The sequence below is a fragment of the Arachis hypogaea genome, chromosome 5 (assembly GCF_003086295.3).
Source record: "Arachis hypogaea cultivar Tifrunner chromosome 5, arahy.Tifrunner.gnm2.J5K5, whole genome shotgun sequence".
NCBI classification, from domain to species: Eukaryota; Viridiplantae; Streptophyta; class Magnoliopsida; order Fabales; family Fabaceae; genus Arachis; species Arachis hypogaea.
This window is the reverse complement of record NC_092040.1, coordinates 1,820,708-1,840,761: the sequence shown is the minus strand read 5'-3', so window position 1 is coordinate 1,840,761 and position 20,054 is coordinate 1,820,708. Positions and strand designations below refer to the sequence as shown.

General features: G+C 30.4%; 2 protein-coding genes across 4 annotated transcripts; both read left to right on the top strand.

The window, feature by feature from the left end:
- The first annotated feature begins 1,480 nt into the window (after nt 1–1,480).
- LOC112800073 (uncharacterized) lies at nt 1,481–4,491 on the top strand. 3 transcript variants are annotated; one of them, XM_025842154.3, is made up of 4 exons: nt 1,517–1,948; nt 2,516–2,692; nt 3,889–4,102; nt 4,257–4,491. In XM_025842154.3, the coding sequence occupies exons 1-3, from the start codon at nt 1,883–1,885 to the stop codon at nt 4,096–4,098; spliced, it is 453 nt and encodes a 150-aa protein (XP_025697939.1). In that variant the 5' UTR covers nt 1,517–1,882; the 3' UTR covers nt 4,099–4,102; nt 4,257–4,491. The 3 variants fall into 3 exon arrangements, with proteins under 3 accessions (XP_029153999.1, XP_025697939.1, XP_025697937.1); XM_025842152.3 differs by having other exon boundaries at nt 4,220–4,491; XM_029298166.2 differs by having other exon boundaries at nt 1,481–1,948; nt 3,889–4,491.
- Nucleotides 4,492–11,321: 6,830 nt separating this feature from the next.
- LOC112800072 (26S proteasome non-ATPase regulatory subunit 13 homolog B) lies at nt 11,322–17,306 on the top strand. The gene is made up of 6 exons (XM_025842150.3): nt 11,322–11,741; nt 13,151–13,597; nt 14,669–14,749; nt 14,888–15,084; nt 15,191–15,290; nt 16,777–17,306. Exons 1-6 carry the CDS (start codon nt 11,592–11,594, stop codon nt 16,960–16,962), a joined length of 1,161 nt encoding a protein of 386 aa, XP_025697935.1. The 5' UTR covers nt 11,322–11,591; the 3' UTR covers nt 16,963–17,306.
- Nucleotides 17,307–20,054: the final 2,748 nt, after the last annotated feature.

The window sequence follows — 20,054 nt, the reverse complement described above, 5'->3', positions numbered from 1 at the left end:
TATTGTTTTTTCAAATGATTTAATTTATTTCATTTATAATGGGTAAATATATCTTGTAAATTAGATATATCGTTTCTAGTCGTTTCCAGTAATAATAAAATAAGTAAAAAGTGTTGACATATAATAATTTAAAAAATGGAAGAACATTTTTTTTTATCAATTTTCATGCTGCTTATATTATATTAAGTGGCTCTTTCAATTTTAAGTTTTCTTGTAAGTTGAACGTTGTTTTCTAATTTTAAAAGCCATTAATTAATTTTTATTTATTATATTTTCTATTATTAAATAGGAAAATAAAGTTAAAAATTAATTAATTAATAAAAAGAAAACATAATGTTAAGAATATTTTTATTTTTTAATTACTTATATTTGTAATAAAATTTGTTAATTATTTTAATATTTATACAAAAACTAAAAAAACCTAAAATAAAATTAAATGAGAAATGCATCTATAATTTATTATTTTTGACTATTAGTATAGTGAATATTCATCTCAGTCCTTGATAATTTTTTCGAAAGACTACCAGATTTAAAAAAAAGTATTATTTCGCCCCTATAATTAATTTCGTGAGATTGATTAGCTCCTTTGTCAATGATCTCTCTTCAAAACATGCTAAATATATCCTCCGTTTAATTTCTATAAGTAAAAATAATTTAAAAATTACTAATATTTCTTAGTTTTACACAGTAAATTTAGCCGATGTATTTGAATTAGGTAACAAAAAACAAGTAACAATTGTTCTTAGAAGACAACGAGATTTCAAACAAAAAAAATTTGTCAATCCTAATTGGCTCTTAACGGATAAATAAACCGTTTAACATGTTATGTATGTTTATTCTGTTAATATAGAAATAAAATATTGACAGATGGTTAATTAGTCTCACAGAAATAAAGTTTAAGAGTCAAAAGAAATATTTTTTTATTAAAAATCTTATTGTCTTTTGAAATAGTTGTTAAAAGCTGTTTAAGATTTTTACTCTAAAGTATACTGTTAGATTATTAAAATATTATATTTAAAAAATATTAAAATAAAAAAATTCTACTTTTATTAAAGAGTAAATTTTGATTCTATTTCAAATTTAAATTCATAATTTGATATAATTAATGAAATGAATTTTTTGTTTTTTATTATTTTATCTTTGTGATTTTTTTTATTTGTCTTTCTTATTTGTTTATTAGAAATAATTTTAATATTTCAATTTTTAGTAATAATAAATCGTAAATTAGATCCGACAATTAGAATTCTCTTGAGAATTGAAAATTATACTTTTATTGTATTCTAAACTAAAAAAAAAATTGTTCTTGTGAGAATTTTATTCTTAATGTGTTCTAAACACTTTTAAAAAAATTAGACTAAATAAATTGAGTTGATGATTGAGTGATGATAAAAAATTATTAATTTTCTAATATTTTTCTCAAATCAAATTAGAGGATTATATTTTTAAGTCACCAAAAAAATGTGAAAAAGAAAAATTGGATTTTTAAATTGAAAGGCACATGCTATTATTGAAGTTTGTGTATAGAGTTGCTTACTACTCAGCTCAGTTGATTCCATTTTCCAAAGCAATATTTAATACAAAATCTTTTCCCCACACAACACAACAAAACCAACGTCGTCACCCTTCTTTTTCATCCTTCTCTTCTTCTTCTTCTTCTTCTTCTTCTTTATCCCTCTCTCCCTCTCCACGCTCAACCTACAGCACCTCCTTTTCTGAATCTGATACAAGCTCCGTTTTGAAGGGTCATTTTTACTTGTTTCAAGGGCAAGTAGTGGAAGGTGGATTGACCCTCTAGCTTGGTAAAAGCATCAGGATCAAAAAGATCGTTTTTTTTCTTTGTGGGTATTGGATTTTGAGTTTGTGTTGACCTAGAAAAATTGAAATGGTGGGTATATTTTCGAGATTTTCTGTTGGAAGGAACATCCACCGACGGACGCAAAGTGCTCTGGTATTATTATTTTTGTTTACACTTTTACTGTTTTGTGTTTTTTGTTTGTTGTTTTTTCATCCGATGAACCGTTTGATCAATACAATTCCAATGATCTCTTATTTGTTTTTTTATTTGGTTTGTCTTCTTTGAACTTGGATTGACCAATGAATGCTGAATTTACGATTCCTGTAAGTGTTTATACATAATTATAATAATAATTTAAGAAGTATGACTTTTGATTTTTGTATTTTCACTTGGAAGTGGTTTGTTTTTGCTATTAGATCATCAGCTTTGGCTAGAACTATTTGCTCTGCCCTTTTGACCCTTCTTCTTCTTTTGTTATCCAATAGCTGTTGCATATAGAGAAAAAATATTTTTGTTAAATTTAATTATATAAATTATAAACCTTATCTTGTCCGGTGAATTCAAAAGCTTTATGATGTGGTTTAGTTTTGACTGTTGAGTTGTGGAAATAATAGAGACATCTATGCAAATTGGCTGTTACAATTTCATCTATGTAAAAAGTTTTAATTGCTGACATGATCTTGTTGTTGCTGCTTCATGTGTTGACTTCTTGTGGTGCAGGATGAGAGGGAAGTAATGCCCCCAAATGCGGAGGTTGCTGCCGCAGCAAGTGCCGCCGCCGCCACTCCACATGGAATTGAAGTGGCAGTGGAGTTTAAGCCAGTTGAGCACCCAGTTGAACCCCTTGACAATGATAGACCGATTCAGTGCCCGTTACCTGAACCATCAATTCTAAATGTAAGATTTACATCTGTTTGTAGTTTGGCATATATTGCAATTGATGGTTTGACTAAAAGAATTTAATTTTGATGCATTGTTAGTGTAAAACCGTTTTACAAGTGCATCCAATCACATAACGCCACGTTAGCAAAAATAACTATCTTTTACATTCATCGCGTGAATTGTTATCCAAGAGAACGGTTGTGATTGCACGACGTTGTTTTACACTATCAGTGCATCAAAAATTAAACTCGACTGAAATTGCATGCTTTCTCAGGGAAGTGCCAAATCTGTTTGTGTCAAGTACTGTAACCTTAGTTTATATACCACATCTTATTTTGTTCTGTCATACATTTTTGAAGCCCATTACATTATGAAAACTTTGTTTTTGGTGATATGTGCATATCTTTATAAAATTTCGTTTTTTATATTTGCTTGAGCTCCAAAGTGAATGAGAAATCATGTTGATCTAAATAGGGCAATCATTTCGTCTTGTATTTTACAACTACTGCTGCTCAATCACATAAATGCTTGAGCTTTATGTAGCATAACCCTTATTTTTGAATGTCAGACACAATGTTATGAATCTGATGGTATCTCACTATCCTTCAAAGAACTCTTTTGTTGTTTATCTCAGGCTCTCAGGAGCCTAGACAGCTGTTGATGTACAGGAGTTTTAAGCTTTGTTACTGATTGTCATGGTGAAACCAGTCATAGTATTTGAATAAATTGTTTTGCTTTCGAAATTCTGAGGCGAAAACACCAGCAGGCAGGGTAAGATGTGTGCTAGATGCTGCTGGAGTAAATTGATAATTTTCCTTTCGTCGGCAAACTACACATCAAATGCTGCTGTCTTGGTCAGCGAATAGTTTCCTAGTGATTATGAACATATAACATGAATGCATAACAATTCAGAGGATTTGATTACTTATTTTAAGGGATGGATCCCATAATTATATACATGTAATACCAGAGATTAATAGATTATCATAACATAAAGGTATATGCTTGTTTGAAGGCGGCCATGGAAATGGCACAATCAATTAGGTTGTTTCACACGACTGTTTTGAGTTAAATGTCAGTGTTTTGATTTGAAAATAGGCTTAGATTCGCTAACACTGAGAGTGATTGTTGTTCTTTACTGTCGAGAGAGGGGGTCTGAGTTTGGTTTCATCCATTTCTCATTGTTTTTCATTCGATTCTTCAATTATCAGGATGGAAGAATATGGAAGGAGCGAGTATCTGCCACTGTTCGGAGAAGAGGCGACTTGCCGGTGATGAAAGAAGGAGGAGCCCTTGAACCTGAAGTTGCCGGCACAAAGCCTCGGACATCCCAGTCTAACAGAATGATTCTTCCATCTCTTAGTGCTCCAGAGCACAATCTCTTAAAACTTCTTGAAGAGTGTAATGCTTCAGGCATCTAACCTGGTACTGTTTCTTAATGTTGTAATCTGTTCACATAAATTGCATCTTCTTAAAGTGGGATGCATTGTTGTATTTCCTTCACCCTTTTTATTTTTAAATGTTATTTATTAAATATATTAGGAGGAGAGTCTCAGAGCAATGATTGAGTTATTTCCAGGTGAACTCAGAGTCACATGTTCGAGCCGTGAAATTCGATGCATGCATTAGGTTAGGCCATGTATATTACGCCATTTGTGCGTGGCCGTTCGCCGGATCCTGCCTAACACCGGATGTTTTGCATCGGACTGTTTTTCAAACACATGAATGTATATTCAAATGTATCATTGTGAAAGTTGAATCTGCTATATTTTTGCTACATGCTTTATATGCATACTCAATTGTTTTGGTCATAATCTCTTAATTTCTGTGTAGTTAACATTGAACTTATTTATGATCTCCTATAATGTCTACTCTTGAAGAAGAGTAGAATCTGGTTCCTCTAGGCTGCACTTTATAGCTTGAAATAAAATGCATTAAGCCATGATTCTGATTGAGCATTTGAGCTGTATGTCTCTGTTTGGTCAAACTTGTTACCATTATTTTGAATTTTTTTTTCTTTGTCTTTTACAGTAAGGGTTGTTTTCTTGATAGCTGCTTAAAAAGAATTTTCAATTGTGATATTTTAGCCAACAAATCTTATTTAATAGAGTATCATTGGGGTGTCATTTTAATATGTCAGAGGCATTATTGGTGAAATTGGATTGTTTGGTTAAATATATCACTTTCAATTGGAAGCATCTGATTCTAAAATCCTTTTTTCCCTTTTGTTTTTTAGTTTAATTTTGATGTACTAATAGTTTAAATATTTTATACAATTATTTAATTATATTTATTCGTTTAGATAATTATTCATGTAGTTAATATCATAAGTAATTATTTTGATTGACGTAATGTTATATAAATAGATATATGTGTAAAATTATTCTGCACACACAATATATCATATTAAATTATTTTTTCTTATAGTAGTTTCTTATGGTTGTAGGGTTGAGTTAGTTTATTAGCACAAGTTGGCTGAGAACATAAGTAATATCTTTTTTGAATGCAGTGATCGTGCCACATTACTTTATAGTTTGTTAGTTATCTGCTTTTTCGCCACGTGTTTATGACTTGCCTTGCACGGCTGTAATTAAACTAAACCATTCATTAACATATATATATATATATATATATATATATATTTTTTTTTTTTTCTTTTTGAAAATTTAAGTGCAGACAATTTTATGTGATGTTGATAATTGAGACGCGTTAAATAAAAATTTAGTTAGATCATTTAAATAATTTAATAAGTTTTAACTATTAACTTCACGTAAAGTTGTTTATATCTAAATTTTCACCATATTCTTTTGGTTGCTCTAACATATTTACCTGCTCTTTTTTCATATATTAAAATATATAAAAATATATGTATATATAAATACATAATAAATAATTTGAATATTGACTTTTTATTTATAGATATCATTTTTGTTTTTCTTATTTTTTGCACCAACCACCACTTGCTCGTTGCCATCAAGCATAAATGGAAGAATGACTGCTTTTGAGTTCTTGACATCCCATTACTCAAGAAGAAGAAGATGTCTTCTTTTATATCAATTGATTACCATAAAAAATCTAAAAAAAAATAAATAAAATAAAACACTTAAAAACAAGTAACAACTATATTAAACATAGAATCTCCCATTCTATTAAGTGACATCTTTAAATTCTTTACTTAGGATACAACTCACTTCATTGATCTAAATACTTCTTGTAATAAAATAATAGTTTTTTTTTTTGTGACTGTAATAAAATAATAGTTTTATTGTTTTTTTAGTCCCTATAATTTTATTAAATTTATAATTGAATTTTATTTTTTTAATTAAATTTTTATATTATTTTTAATTTTATAATTAAGACAAAATGTAAAAAATATTAAAATTAATGAAATATTTTTTTATAAACTAAAAATATTTATAATTAAAAATTTAATTATATTTTTGTTACTTATTTTTAAAAAAAATATTACATTAATTTTAATATTTTTTATATAAAAATAATTTAATTACAAAATTAAAAATAATATAAAAATTTAATTAAAAAATATATAAAAATTTAATTACAAATTTAATAAAATTATAATAGAATAATTAAATCTAAGGAGTGGATAAAACTCATCAATTATATTAAACATAACACTATAAAAAACAAAGGAGTGGTGCATTATTTTTGGCATAAAATAATTACAACGAATTTTCAACGCGATTATTGAAACATTGACCTGATATTCCCACTAGCTTTTAAGATTCCAAGCAACTAAAATTTGACCAAATTCAACTCCTCCTTATCATAGATAACAATCAAATTGATTTTGCTTTATGTATGATATACACTCATAAAAGATCAATAATTGATCCATTTTCATCATAAATCTAAATATCAAACCAAATCATCAAAATACAAATACATCATCAGATATACAAGGTGACACAAAAAGGAAGAACTAATAATAATAATTAAGTTTCCATAATTATTGGGAATAATAAAACTTAGAAAATGGGGTATGAAAATGAAACTATGAATGAAGAAGAGAAATTAAAACTAAACAGGAAATTGACGAGCCTGTAATGGATTCTCATCAAGTGTTGTTGGGTTCACAAGGTGTTTCCTTGGGCCACGTGAGCTTCCATGGTTCATCCAAGGCTTCCTATGCCACACTACTTTCTTCTTCTCTTCTGTTGATGAGTGTACTGATACCAAAGAAGTTGCAAATAGAAGGAGGAAAAGAATAAAGCATTTGATGAGCAATAGAGAGTGATTCACTTGTTTTACCATTTTTTTTGGGTCTTTGTCTTGTGGTGTGTGTATAGTATAGTAGTGTTGTGGAGTGGGGTTAATAACTTAATATAGAGGGTTTTTTTTTTTTGGGTAGGGGTAACTACTTTGCTTTCTTTTGAAGTCATAAAAGTTAATCATTCAAATCATATGGGTTGCCCAGCCTTCATCATGAAGAGAAATATTATCAATATTCATATATGGAATATTAGATAAGGAATAAGCGAGACTCATGTACACAGACACGAGATACGATATCATACAAAAAAAAAAAAAAAAGTCGATATGCAAATTTTAAAATTTTATTAGATATAGAGATGTATATACATATAAAATATAAATTATTATTTTAGATAAATTATAATGATGTTTTGATATTTTATTAATATTAAAATATAAATGAATTTTTTTAGTTATTTTTAATATCTTATTTTAATTATATCAAGTATTTAAAATATTTTTTTGTTTTAATAAATAATAATGTATATTATATCTAAATTTATTTCAAGAGTATGTGTTAAGAATAAGATTGGACACACTAACACATGATGGTATTTCGGTGTGTCTAAATGTATCTGGAGAATATTTTTTTTATTAAAACACGATTGGAGACAACTGCCACGTGTGTTGACGAGTGTCGATGAATGTTGTATCTAAAATGTATCCGATACGCGGACACGGCAACTCAACGAAGTGTCCGTACTTTATAGGTTATTTTAATTTTTAAGATTCAAATTTTCTTAAATGATATTTAATCTATCTTTTTTTATGGATGGAATATTAAAAAATTTTGGCTTCATTTCTTGAAAATAGCAAAATATTTTTTATATAAATTATATACAATGAAAGATATTTTAAAAAGGAAAATTTATATACTAATTAATCTCTTTCCCAATTTTCATTATATATCTAGACTAGATGTAAATACCTTTAAATTCAAATTAAAAAGCTTTGTATTCACGATTTAGAAATCACATTTTTTTATTGAATAATGATTGAGAATTTTAATTCATCTTCCTAATTATATTTTAAATATTTGAATGTGTAAAAAGATTTTTTTTTTACATCAAAAGATAAAAGATTCATTTTTTTTAAGTTAGAAGAATAATTAAGAGAATAGATTAAGACTGTCCTCCTAATTATTTTTTATATAAAGTATATATAACAAAAGATATTTTATAGGCCAAATCCCTCCTAATTTTTGCTATATATGTAATAGACCCATTTTGATTTGTAAAATAATAAAAGTAAAATATTAATCATAATTAATTTGTAACTTCTATTATGTGTAAATTTTATTAATTTGATTATAAAATAATTAAATTCTTATTTTCTTACACTACCAACTTTCTCACACTTCAAAGAATTTTCATCCTCATCCATCTTAGTTATGGAAGTTCACATGGCTAATTAGTAATTACTATTTGTTTAAATATTTTAATGAAATTTATGCAATTTTTCAATATTCACTTTTAACTCATAATATTTAACATTTATATATCTTTAGGACTAGAGTAATGTTTTCTCTTTTTATTTCTTACCATAAAAAATATCTCTCTTATATATATATTTTATGTTCGGGTGTAATAATTCAATATGACACTTTTCTATTTCTAAGAGTACATAGTAATTTCCCCTAAGATTCAAATCATAATATGTCTAGTTATTTTTATATTTTAAAAAATTTAACACTAAGAATTAAATGTCTCTTGAAAAAGAAAAAGGCCAATATAATTTTCATTTAAAATAAGTGAAGGGAGGGGCACAGAATATTTGGTAGTGTTGAGTGGAGAGTGGAAACTAAAGTTTAAAGTCTTTCTTTATATGATATATATTTGTTTATGATATCCATTTTCTATTATATATATAAATTATAAAAAATGTACATTATTTGTGGATGAATTTGGATGGATCAATTGAAATGTTGTAGAGCGGGTTGGTTTCGTTGGTGGCCATAGTAATTGCCACTTATTATGTTGTCCAAAGTCAGAATGACCCTATTAATAATGTTTCTTTTTGTGATCATGGTTAAATCAATTGCCTGGTTGGATAATCCTCTCAACCAAAATATCGGAATTTTAAATTTTATTTTTTATATGCAACAACTCATTAATTTTTGGTAAATTAGTTTTTTATTTATCGAATAAATAAATATCGTAAAAAAAATTAATGTGAAGTCTATGTACCTATGGCACCTTTATTTTTAAGGGAGTTATTTCGATAAAAATATTTAAAACGTTTTTTTTAAAGATATTTTTTAATAATTAAAATTTAACATATATAATCGATTAAATCATATTATTTTTGTTAAAATTAAGCCAGACAAATTAATTTGATCGAAAAATGGTGAATCAAATTTTGAATCGGTTTAAATTATTATTATTTTTTATATAAAAAATGACTACAATACCCCTATTATAAAAAATAACTAAAATACTCTTATTATATATATTAATTTTAAAAATCTTAAATTCTAGTCCTTTTCTTCTTTATCATTGTAAGGTTAGGATTTAGAATTATATATATATATATATATATATATATGTATATATAAGGTATTTTAGTTATTTTTTTAAAATAAAAATATTGTAATTATTTTTTATAAAATATATTAATTTAGATCGATTTAAAATTTAATTTATTAATTTTTTGACTAAATTAATTTATCCAGTCTAATTTTAATAAAAATAACACAATTTAATTGATTAAATATGTTAAATTTTAATTTTTAAAAAACATCTTTAAAAAAAACATTTTTGACATTTTTATCTGTATAACTCCCTATCTTCAATGGTGGGCAAACAACGAATCATGAATCATGGGGATTTTTGCTGTTTATTTTATATATTATATATTATCATCACATGCATGCCTAATCCACCACCATTTAAACCTTGTTAGCTTTTAATGTGCATGAGAACAATAATTAATCTTTATTTTACTTAAAATTATCGTCGCCTATGGTAACAATTTTTTAATATTTATAATTGGTATTCAGATTATTTTTCTCATTTCATTAGAACTACTAATATTTAGATCTTATTATGAAGAATTTAGCTAATTGAATTTAACCTGACGAATATGATTAAAATTTAATTAATATAATATGAGAAATTGTGGTTATGTTATAATAACATATTTTTCCATTCTTAAAGCTTGAACTCATTACTAATAATAAAAAAAAAGAAGAATTTATTTACTATTAAAATTATAATAAACATAATAAACAACCTTTGATGATTATTCTGTGCTCTAAATATGACTACATAATTAGTTCTTTTATTAACTTCTGGGAGAGTAAGAGTAAAAAGGAGGGAAGGGATTTTCACCTTAAAGGTGGGGTGCATGATGCACTGATGCCTAAGGTAAAGAAAAGAAAAAGTTATGTTTGATTAGTTTTGCTTTCTCACAGAAGAAAACAAGAAAGAAGAAGAAAAAGTGGTGAGAAACACAGTAAAATGAATCAAAAGCTAAAGCTATTGTATAAATTCTAACTTATCAAAAAAATTAAACTCTATGGATATATAGTAGTTGAGAAATTAACATTTTAGAACAGATTGTTTAATTTGTGAAGGCTCTTCCACGTGTTATCTTTTGTTAATGAGACATAAATATCATTTTCTTTTCTATTTAGCACAAAAAGAAAATTTGAATTGACTTTTCTTAACCAAGAAAAATGACCTAAATAAATTCCACGTGACAAACCATGGACTTCATAAATCTAAGTTGTGGAAAAAGACGACAAAAATTTTTAACAAAAAAATCTCTCTCTGACGAAAATAAACATGTGCAAAGTTCCCACCAAAATTAAACATGTTCCAATTTGTTTTGTGCAAGTAGCAATATATTAATTCATAGGATCAGAATTTTATTAAAGAGTCTACTGTTAATTAACGGATTGTTACATAAATTAGTATTTGAATTTGACATTTATTTAAATAAATTAGTGAATTAATTATTAAATCAACACAACTTAGTTAAATAAAAAGTTTTTTATTTGAAATAAATTGAATATAAGATTTTTTATTTTTAATTTTTTATCGATGAATTAGACAACTCCTAATATTAGATTACACATTCACACACATATGATATTTCCTTTTTTTTTTATAGTCAAGTTTACACTAAATGAGGCTTGAATCTGAGATCTCTTAGTAAGAAAGTAAGAAAGGGGAACATATGCCACTTAAACTAAGGTTAGTTGGCGAATATAGGAGTTTTTTTGTCAGTGGATTGAATAAGAAAAAAACAAGAAATGGGCTAAAGCATTTGGGCCTTATTCTTACAAAGGCCCAATTAATAATTTCAGTAGAGTCCAACCTTGCATCGAAATCTCCGTAACCTGAAGCCCAAAGGTTTGTGCATTTTCAGTTTTTCCAGACCAATAAGCAATAAATAATGATAAAAAACTAAAAAAGTGATTCGTTTCTTTGAGCACAAGAAGAATAAAATAAATATAAATAAATGCTATATTGAGAGAGAAAAAAGAAAAAAAAAAGACTGGAGTGACGAAAAAGAAAGAAAGGTTAATTCAAGATTTTTTAAAAAAAGTGGGAGGTATAAATAGGAAAGGAAGAGCGAAGGAAGCTCAAGTTCGGTGGTGCGTGTTGTTGGGCTTGGGAATCGGTTGTGAATCGCGATGGCTGCACTTCAATACTTGGAATCGCTGAGGAACGCGCATCCTGAGCTCTCTGATTGGTACAATTCCCTCGCAGATCTGTATCAGAAGAAGCTCTGGCACCAGCTTACTCTTAAGCTCGAGCAGTTCGTTGCCCTCGCCGCTTTCCAGGTTCCCCTCTCAACTCGAAATTTCTGAATTTTGAGCTTCCGTTTCATGCCCTGCTTTCCCCTGTGTTTCTGTTCTTTTCTTCGGATTAGGGTTTCTTTTTTTTAAATATATGTATTTTATATTATGGTTTTTGGTTCTTTCGTGTTGCTCTGGACTTGATTTTGGAGCTTAAGTGGAGGAGCTAACTGCTGTACTGACGATAGGGTTTCTTTCTTTAGCTTTGGTTTGGGTGAGTTGTTCTGGTTGGAAGTGTGGCAGATAGTGTTTTTTTGTTCCCCCTTTGGGACTACTTTGGTTTTTGGCGTTCTTATTTCGATTTGGATCTGAGCATGGTTGGGTAGGGTATGGTGGTGTTTCCCTTCTGCGGGAAGGGGAAGGGATTGTTGCGAAATTGAAGTCTTCGATTGGTGGGATTTGGCGAATTAGGGTTGAACTGGGGTTTTAGACTTTCTTATTTGGGGCTTTTTTTTTTTGCAGCTATTTGTTTCCTTTTAGGAACCTGTAAAATCCCAGGTTTTGTGAATGAAGCTTCTTATTGGCTGGTTTGCTTTTTTTTTTTTTTTTACCCTGTCATTTAACATATTTAAGTCTTGCTTCTTCTTAATTGCGCAGAAGCCTGGTTTATTGTCATGTGGAGGTGAGATTGTATGGTAGCCTAAGTACCTACCCTCTTAGGAAGATGTGATTAATATGTTAAAGCCTTTAGGATCAGAGTGTAGTGTCATATGATGGAACTTATAGATACAGAGCAATATAGATGTTCAACTTAATAAGATCAGCATTGTGAAGTTCTGATACAAGATTCAACTAATTCAATCAGCAGTGTCTTTTTAATAGTTATTTAGTGAGGTATGTTCATGGAATATTCCCCATTTTATGGGTATTTTATTTAAAGTGAGGATCCACAAATCATAAGTCCTTAAGTAGTCCTAGCTCATCCGATCACATTCTTTACATCTTGGATAAAATCAGCTTGGTTGGGCAGTTCAACATTGGTGCATTGCACTAACCACCAAGAATGCCTTCTTATCTGATTTTCGCAAACACCTGAATGCTTTGTTGCTATTTGATATATGAATCTCGATTTGTGAAATCGTATCATTCCTTCCAAGTTGTCAACTGACATTGTTTTAAACTATCAAGATCCAAGACTGTCAACCTTGGAAAGAGCTAAATTTATATTTACTTTACATCGATCATCGATTTACTTATACTTCTGTGTGCCGACTGCCTACTTAATGTCATCCATTATGTTGCGTGATTTTGTTTGCGGTGTTTCCTTTTTTTTTTCCCTAATAAAAATTCTGGTGACTACTGTCTGTGTGTGAAAGAAGGCAAGCTAAACGGTGCATGTTCTTCTTATTTCTTAGGTTTATTTATTTTACTCATTATTCTTACTGTCTCTTCAGGCTGGTGATGCTCTTATACAGTTGTATAACAATTTCATCACAGACTTTGAGACCAAAATCAACCTTCTCAAGCTAGCACATTTTGCTGTGATAGTTTCCCGGCAGTATTCTGAGAAAGAAGCTGCTGTTGGTTATCTTGATGGAGTCATTGAGAAGCTTCAAGCTACTAGAGAGCAACGCATTGAAGAACCTATTCTTTACATTAAGATGCGAATTGCCATAATTAAGCTTGAGCAAGGTGACCAAAAGGAATGCAAGAAACTTCTGGAAGATGGAAAGAGTACACTTGATAGCATGACAGACATTGATCCATCTGTATATGCTAGCTATTACTGGGTGTCATCCCAGTACCACAAATCGCGTCAGGAGTTTGCTGAGTTCTACAAAAGTGCTCTTCTCTATTTGGCATACACATCAGTTGAATCTCTCTCAGATTCATTCAAGCTGGTACGTCATGAGAATTTTCAAATGTTTGTTAATTAATTTATTTATTTGTCTCAAGTTATAGTTAGTTCATTACAATTTTTGCTGTTAGTGTTGCTTTTGCTTATGACTTTCACTATGATTTTTAAGAGTTTGGTTGCAAACAGTAGATCAGAAGTAGTCTAGTAGATCTGAAACTTTTCTTTTTTTGACTGTTAAATACATTTCCTTTCCAAAGCTCTGAAAATTAATGCATGCAGCATTAAAGAATTATACTTGCTATAACAAAATGTATATTAATAGTTAATATTAATTATTAATTTAATGTTTTGTTAATCATCTTTTTATGGGATGTCATGAACTATTTTTGTTTCTGATGTTGCTTGTCTCGTACAATGTGTAGTTGATTGAAGAATTAAAAGGTTCTACTGTAAGAAAATGATGATACTTTTTGTCTTTAGATTTTTAGTTTTGCTTTTTAAGAATTGAAATCTTCTTCAAGTGTAGACATACTTGTTGGGGATATCTATTTGATAAAATATTAAAATTACAATGGGAAGAGTGACTCTGACTCACAATTGTAGTTCGCTGCACGCATCTAACTGTAGGGTTTATGGTTTATGACATGAGAATGAATCCCATGGCAACTGAGCTATCTGAGGTGAACATTCTCTTTTAAATGTCTTTAGTAGGGCTGGGTTCTTTACGTTGACTTATGAAGTTGGAAAAATTTACATTGGAAGAGTTGTCCTAGTGTAAATTTAGTTCAAGTTATGCTGCTTAGATCTTGCTGTGCTTCATGCATATGATAGGAAGACTAGGGCTTTTTATTTTATTTTATTTTATTTTAATACTAGTTCATCACCACACTTTAAAGTTTTCCTCTAGCAAAATAAATATGGATGTATTTTGTATTTGAAGATATGTTGATCCTTTTGATTTTTGGTATACTGGAACTGAATCTGGTTCTTATAAATTCATTTCAACAGATGTCTTCTTTATGGAATTTTTATGGTTGTTATGTCATCTTGGTCTGTTATATATTTATATGCAAATGTTACAATAAATATATTGTATTCTTTTGTCATTTGATAGGACTTGGCGTTTGATTTGTCCCTCTCTGCTCTGCTTGGGGATAACATATACAACTTTGGAGAATTGCTTGCTCATCCTATTGTAAGTATTTACATCTAGGAATGCCTTTTTCTTTCTCCCCCCCCTTTCTCTCTCTCTCTCTCTCTCTCTCTCTGAATTTCTTTACTGTATCTTTTTTGTTGTAGTGTTTGCTGATAATATCTCTGATATCTTTCACAGATTAAGAGCCTTCTTGGGACAAAGGTAGAATGGCTTTATTATATTCTGCAGGCATTCAATTCTGGTGATTTAGTTCGATATCAAGAATTATGCCGGGTGCATAGTGCTGCTCTAAGGGCTCAACCGGCACTAGTTCAAAATGAGCAGAAATTGTTGGAAAAGATTAACATTCTCTGCTTGATGGAGATCATTTTCAGGTACAAATGTGTTCAGATTTTCATGATTTTCACTTTGTGTAGATGAACATGAAAACTATTCATTTTATTCCCAATCCCAACTCACACGGGTTCTGTTCATTTGCAGTCGGCCTTCAGAAGATCGAACTATACCCTTGAGTGTCATTGCAGATCGTACTAGACTTTCTATAGAGAATGTGGAGCATCTCCTAATGAAGAGCCTATCTGTAAGTTCTATCAAAAGCTCTAGAAAAATAAAATGAAATAAAATAGAAGTTTATATTGTTTTCTTCACAACTATACAATTTAGCACTGTTTCAACTTATTTATGTGGGTGAATGTAATTAACTCAAGTTTTTTTTTCCTGTTTAATTAAATTTTTTTATGAACTTTCCTGATTACCCTATTTTCAGTAGCCACCGGTTGGTTTGTATTATATTACTTGTTTAAGTGACATTTAAACATAATGTCAATATTTTAGCTGAGTTGATGTCGTGTCGCTAGAAGAATTGTGTTGTGTTATTTACTTTGTAAACCTTGTGTCTAATGTTGTCACTTGGACTCTTGGAGTGACTTGCGTGACTTGGCTGCTTAAACATTTTCAAAAGTGCTCTTGATGCTCGATTTAATTTGAGGCATACATATGTAAAGGGCTTGTATTGCTGTCTGCTATACCTATGTAGCTGGTCAAAGTGTAAGTTGTCGTCTTTGACAAACTATTGTTTCGAAATTAAAATTAGTTCTATAACTTTCTGGTTTTTGAATGGAAGGAACTGTTTTGTTATCTATGTTGGAAACTCGAGCATTGAAATGGAATATACCCTCATGTTTAAAATGAGCATGACGTTCTCATGTGACTCACATTTTGTGATTGTTTTGATTATTCTAGAAAATAAGAAGTTAAAAAGATGTACAATCAATGCTAGATAGGTGAACTTGACAAGTTTTATGTACATTTTGAATGAGAGGATCCTTATCTTATAGGAATTGCTGAGATTGTCCTAGATCATACTTGAGAGGGTAATTTCATTTTGGAATTTTATTATTTTCCCTTTCTTTTTCCTTTGTTCTTTCGTTTACCTTATTCTTCTATGGAAGCGGGCATTACCTTGCACAAACTATATGCTGTCTGCCTATTGAATTCAAGAATGTGATGTGGCAATTGGCTGTAGGTCTGAAAAAAGTATTATGCTCCTTTATTGATAATTTTTGCATTTAAGGCGTATAGGTCTCTGTTGTGTCCTTTGGTTTTCCTGCGTCTTTTTGGTTGATCCATGTTTACTTATATCTTTGTCTCTCAGATGGGGATCGAGGGTGTTTGATTTATCAAGAAAAGGAGATATGAGGGGTGCTTTGTCTAATGTTTTGTTTTGGTTGTCTTTTCATGTTTTAGTCTGTTATCTTTTGTCTTGGTTATTAGTTTCTTCATAAGTTGTTGAAGTTTGTCATTTGTTAATTTTCTTGTAAACACCGAGTGCTTTTCTCCCCTCCGGGGTTGAGATTCTGTAAACACCGATCGGGAAAAAAAACTATGTATTGTGCTCTGGGTCCACAGGACTGTTATTTGTCCATGCTTTGTTCCTTTACTGGATTTTTCTTCTTTTTCTTCCCCTTTATATATTCATATTCATACGTAGGTCAGGCAACAGTTCAAATTTTGAAGTGCTTTTGTTTGCAATGCTTATGATGCTGGGAAAAAAATATTTATTGCAGGTTCATCTAATTGAGGGTATAATTGATCAAGTTGATGGCACAGTTCATGTTTCCTGGGTGCAACCAAGGGTTCTGGGTATTCAACAGATCAAATCCTTACGTGATCGACTGGACAGTTGGACGGGGAAAGTACACACTGCATTGTTGTCCATCGAGGCAGAAACACCTGACTTAATTGGATCGTGATTTTTCTTTGCTTGTTTTCTGCCAATTGTAAGAATTTCTTAAGTTAAAGGGAAGACATGCTGAGGGGACAAAACGAGAGACTTCCAACTCACATGGGAATTATAGCCGAGTATATGTGCTTCATTTGGTTTTATCTGCTGCTTTTGAATGAATGCTGGAGAGAACAGACCCTTGTACTCCACTTAGAAATTGTTGGTTCTATGGTTTCATGCATAGACACATCGGATTCAGTTGGAAGCAGGCTATTTTTATGCTTTAGAGTGATGATACTACTATGTACCTGGAATTTTTATTAGATACAGCCATTTTAATTCACTTTCACAAGTTCCTTTTTCTGCCGAGCATTCCTTCTATTGCCAAAAACAATCATCTATTGCTTTAATAATGCCTGAGGTGCTATTAAAGATTAAACTGCATTTATCTGAATTAATAGCTGTGTTTTAGTTGTAAATTCTATAATGTAACAATCATTTCTTGGTGGGGTATAGTTGCGTTTAATGCATAGTATCTCGGATAATCAGCTTCGAAGCCTTGACAAAAGAAAAAAAAGAAACCTACTTTTCATAGTGAATGAATGAACTTATCATTTGGGTAGCTTCGTTTTGAATAAATAAGGTGGAATTGATTGTGGGGAAAATTTGACCAGCTTATCCAATTTTCAGAAGATTGGACTGATTCGGTTGATCTCTAATAAAATGAAATTTCAGAGTTAAGATAAACGAAAATAAGTTGTAATCCAAATTAGTGGTATAGAATGTAGAAGATCCAAGAGCAACTACGTGAGTTAGCAATTGGTGCATTAATTGAGAAGGTGAGACTACACATAAGAGGTGTCAGACAAGTGGGTGGGAACTACCAAATGAAAATAAACACATTGGTGTCATAGAGAAATGCCTGAGTTTCTGCAAGTTACTACATCATTTCATGATGGCACATTTAATGTCACATGGACATGGTAAAGTCTCATGAAAGAGGAATCATATGGAAAGGACAGGCATGCTGGGGACTGGCACGTGTTACACACATGACAAGTCAGTCATAAATTTGCCAGAATTCTTCATCACCAAGTGCTCCTACAATGCTCAGTACAAATTTGAGGTTACAACTTACAATGCCGTGTTTTTTAGTACTAGCAAGTTTAAATAATAATAAAAAAGTCATAGGGATATTTCAGCTTATACTATTCTCGTAATATAGATTTTTAGAAAACAAATACTAGGTAATCGACATCTTTCTTAATTAAGTTAACACTAATTTTTTTATATTTTTTACTAAAAATATTGACCCCTAATTTTTCCTTGTCGCTGGTAATAGTATTTGTCTAATTTGGTGTGAGGAAGTAGGAATCACGACTATTTTCATTTCTAAAACTTGAATATTGAAAAATGGATGAATTAACTTATCTCTTGACCAATCCGATGACACAACATATTGTTGTCATAAAATAAAAAAACGTTTATAAAAAGAGTATATACCTATTTTGGTCCTCAAAGAATTTTAAACCAGACATTTTAGTCTACAACTAAAATTAATTACTCGATTGGTCCCTAACAATTAATTCCGTCAATCACTTAGGTCCTTGGCTCCGTCAATTCTAACGGAAGGCAAAATGGTCCCTGAAAACTCTAACATGGGACAAAATGATCCATGACAACTCTGACAATGGACAAAATGATCCTTGACCATTTTATTCGAAAACGACGCTGTTCTTCTCTAATTTTTATCATATCTCGCATAACCTTAACATTCATACTCTCCTTCTTCACATTTACCGTCTTCTTTTCCATCTATTCCTTCCTTCTCTTTAGCTCTAAAATTAAGCCATGGTGTAATTGTCACACGTGTCGCACCTACCTCAACATGTTATGGACCACACACTTCCTAAATCTTTATGACTGGTACATCCACCTCCTCTGCACTTCACCCACCAAAAGTATCCACTTCCACGTTTTTGATAACATCACCTCCAACCCCGACAACGTCCACGACATCCTCAAGACCAAGTTCCACAACTACTCCAAGGGCACGCCTTTCTCCACTCTCCGGCAAGCAATATAGATTGTTGGACATTAGGACATCATGAGAAGATTTTCCTTCGACATCATATGCAAATTCTCATTTGAAATAAACACCGAGTGCATCATTCCTTCTTTTCCGAAGTCCAAGTTGGCAGACAGTTTCGACCTTGCATCCAAGCTATTACAACGAGCAATGTCGTCGTTGCCGCACATATGAAAACTGAAGCGATTACTGAACATTGGTTCGGAGAAGAAGCTGAAGGAAGCGATCAGAGTGATGGACAATGTGGTCATGAAGATGTTAGGGCGAGGGAGATGGCAACGACGACGAGTCTTAACCAATCAGACTTGCTGTCTAGATTCATGGGATCCATCGAAGACGATAACTAGTTGAGAGACATAGGCATTAGTTTCCTGAGTGTGAATTGGTTGAGAACAAGTTGAGGATTTTTTTTCTTGTGAACATTAAATTTATAGAATATGCATTGTGTAGTTTGAAGTTACAGTGTTAGACTATTAGTGTTATGCGAGATATGATGGAAATTAGGAGAGAACAGTGTCTTTTCCGAACAGAGGAGATCAGGGACCATTTTGTCTCCTGTTAGAGTTGTCAGGGACTATTTGTCCTCCATTAGAATTAACAGAATAAAGGACCTAAATGACTGACGGAATTAATTGTTAGGGACTAATCGAGTAATTAATTTTAGTTGGAGACTAAAGTGTCCAATCTAAAATTTTTTGAGGATCAAAATAGATATATACTCTAAATTTATAAACTCTTTCACTGTGGTGACTTATTTTCGTTCTCTTTTTTCCCTTCTTTTGTGAGGCTCTTAGTTGTTTACTCGATATGTAAAAGAGAATTATTCACTTATTTGCATAAAATTAATGATAGCATATAAATTTTTATTTCTTTAACAATTATTTAATCTCTCACATGCCAACACTTAGTTCAGCTGATTCAATAGCTATTTCTATATATAGAATCTTCAGGTTAGATCTTGCATATTAAAAAAAATAATGTAATAAAATTAGAAAGGTTAAAAAAATAAAATCTATAGAAATTTTAATTTT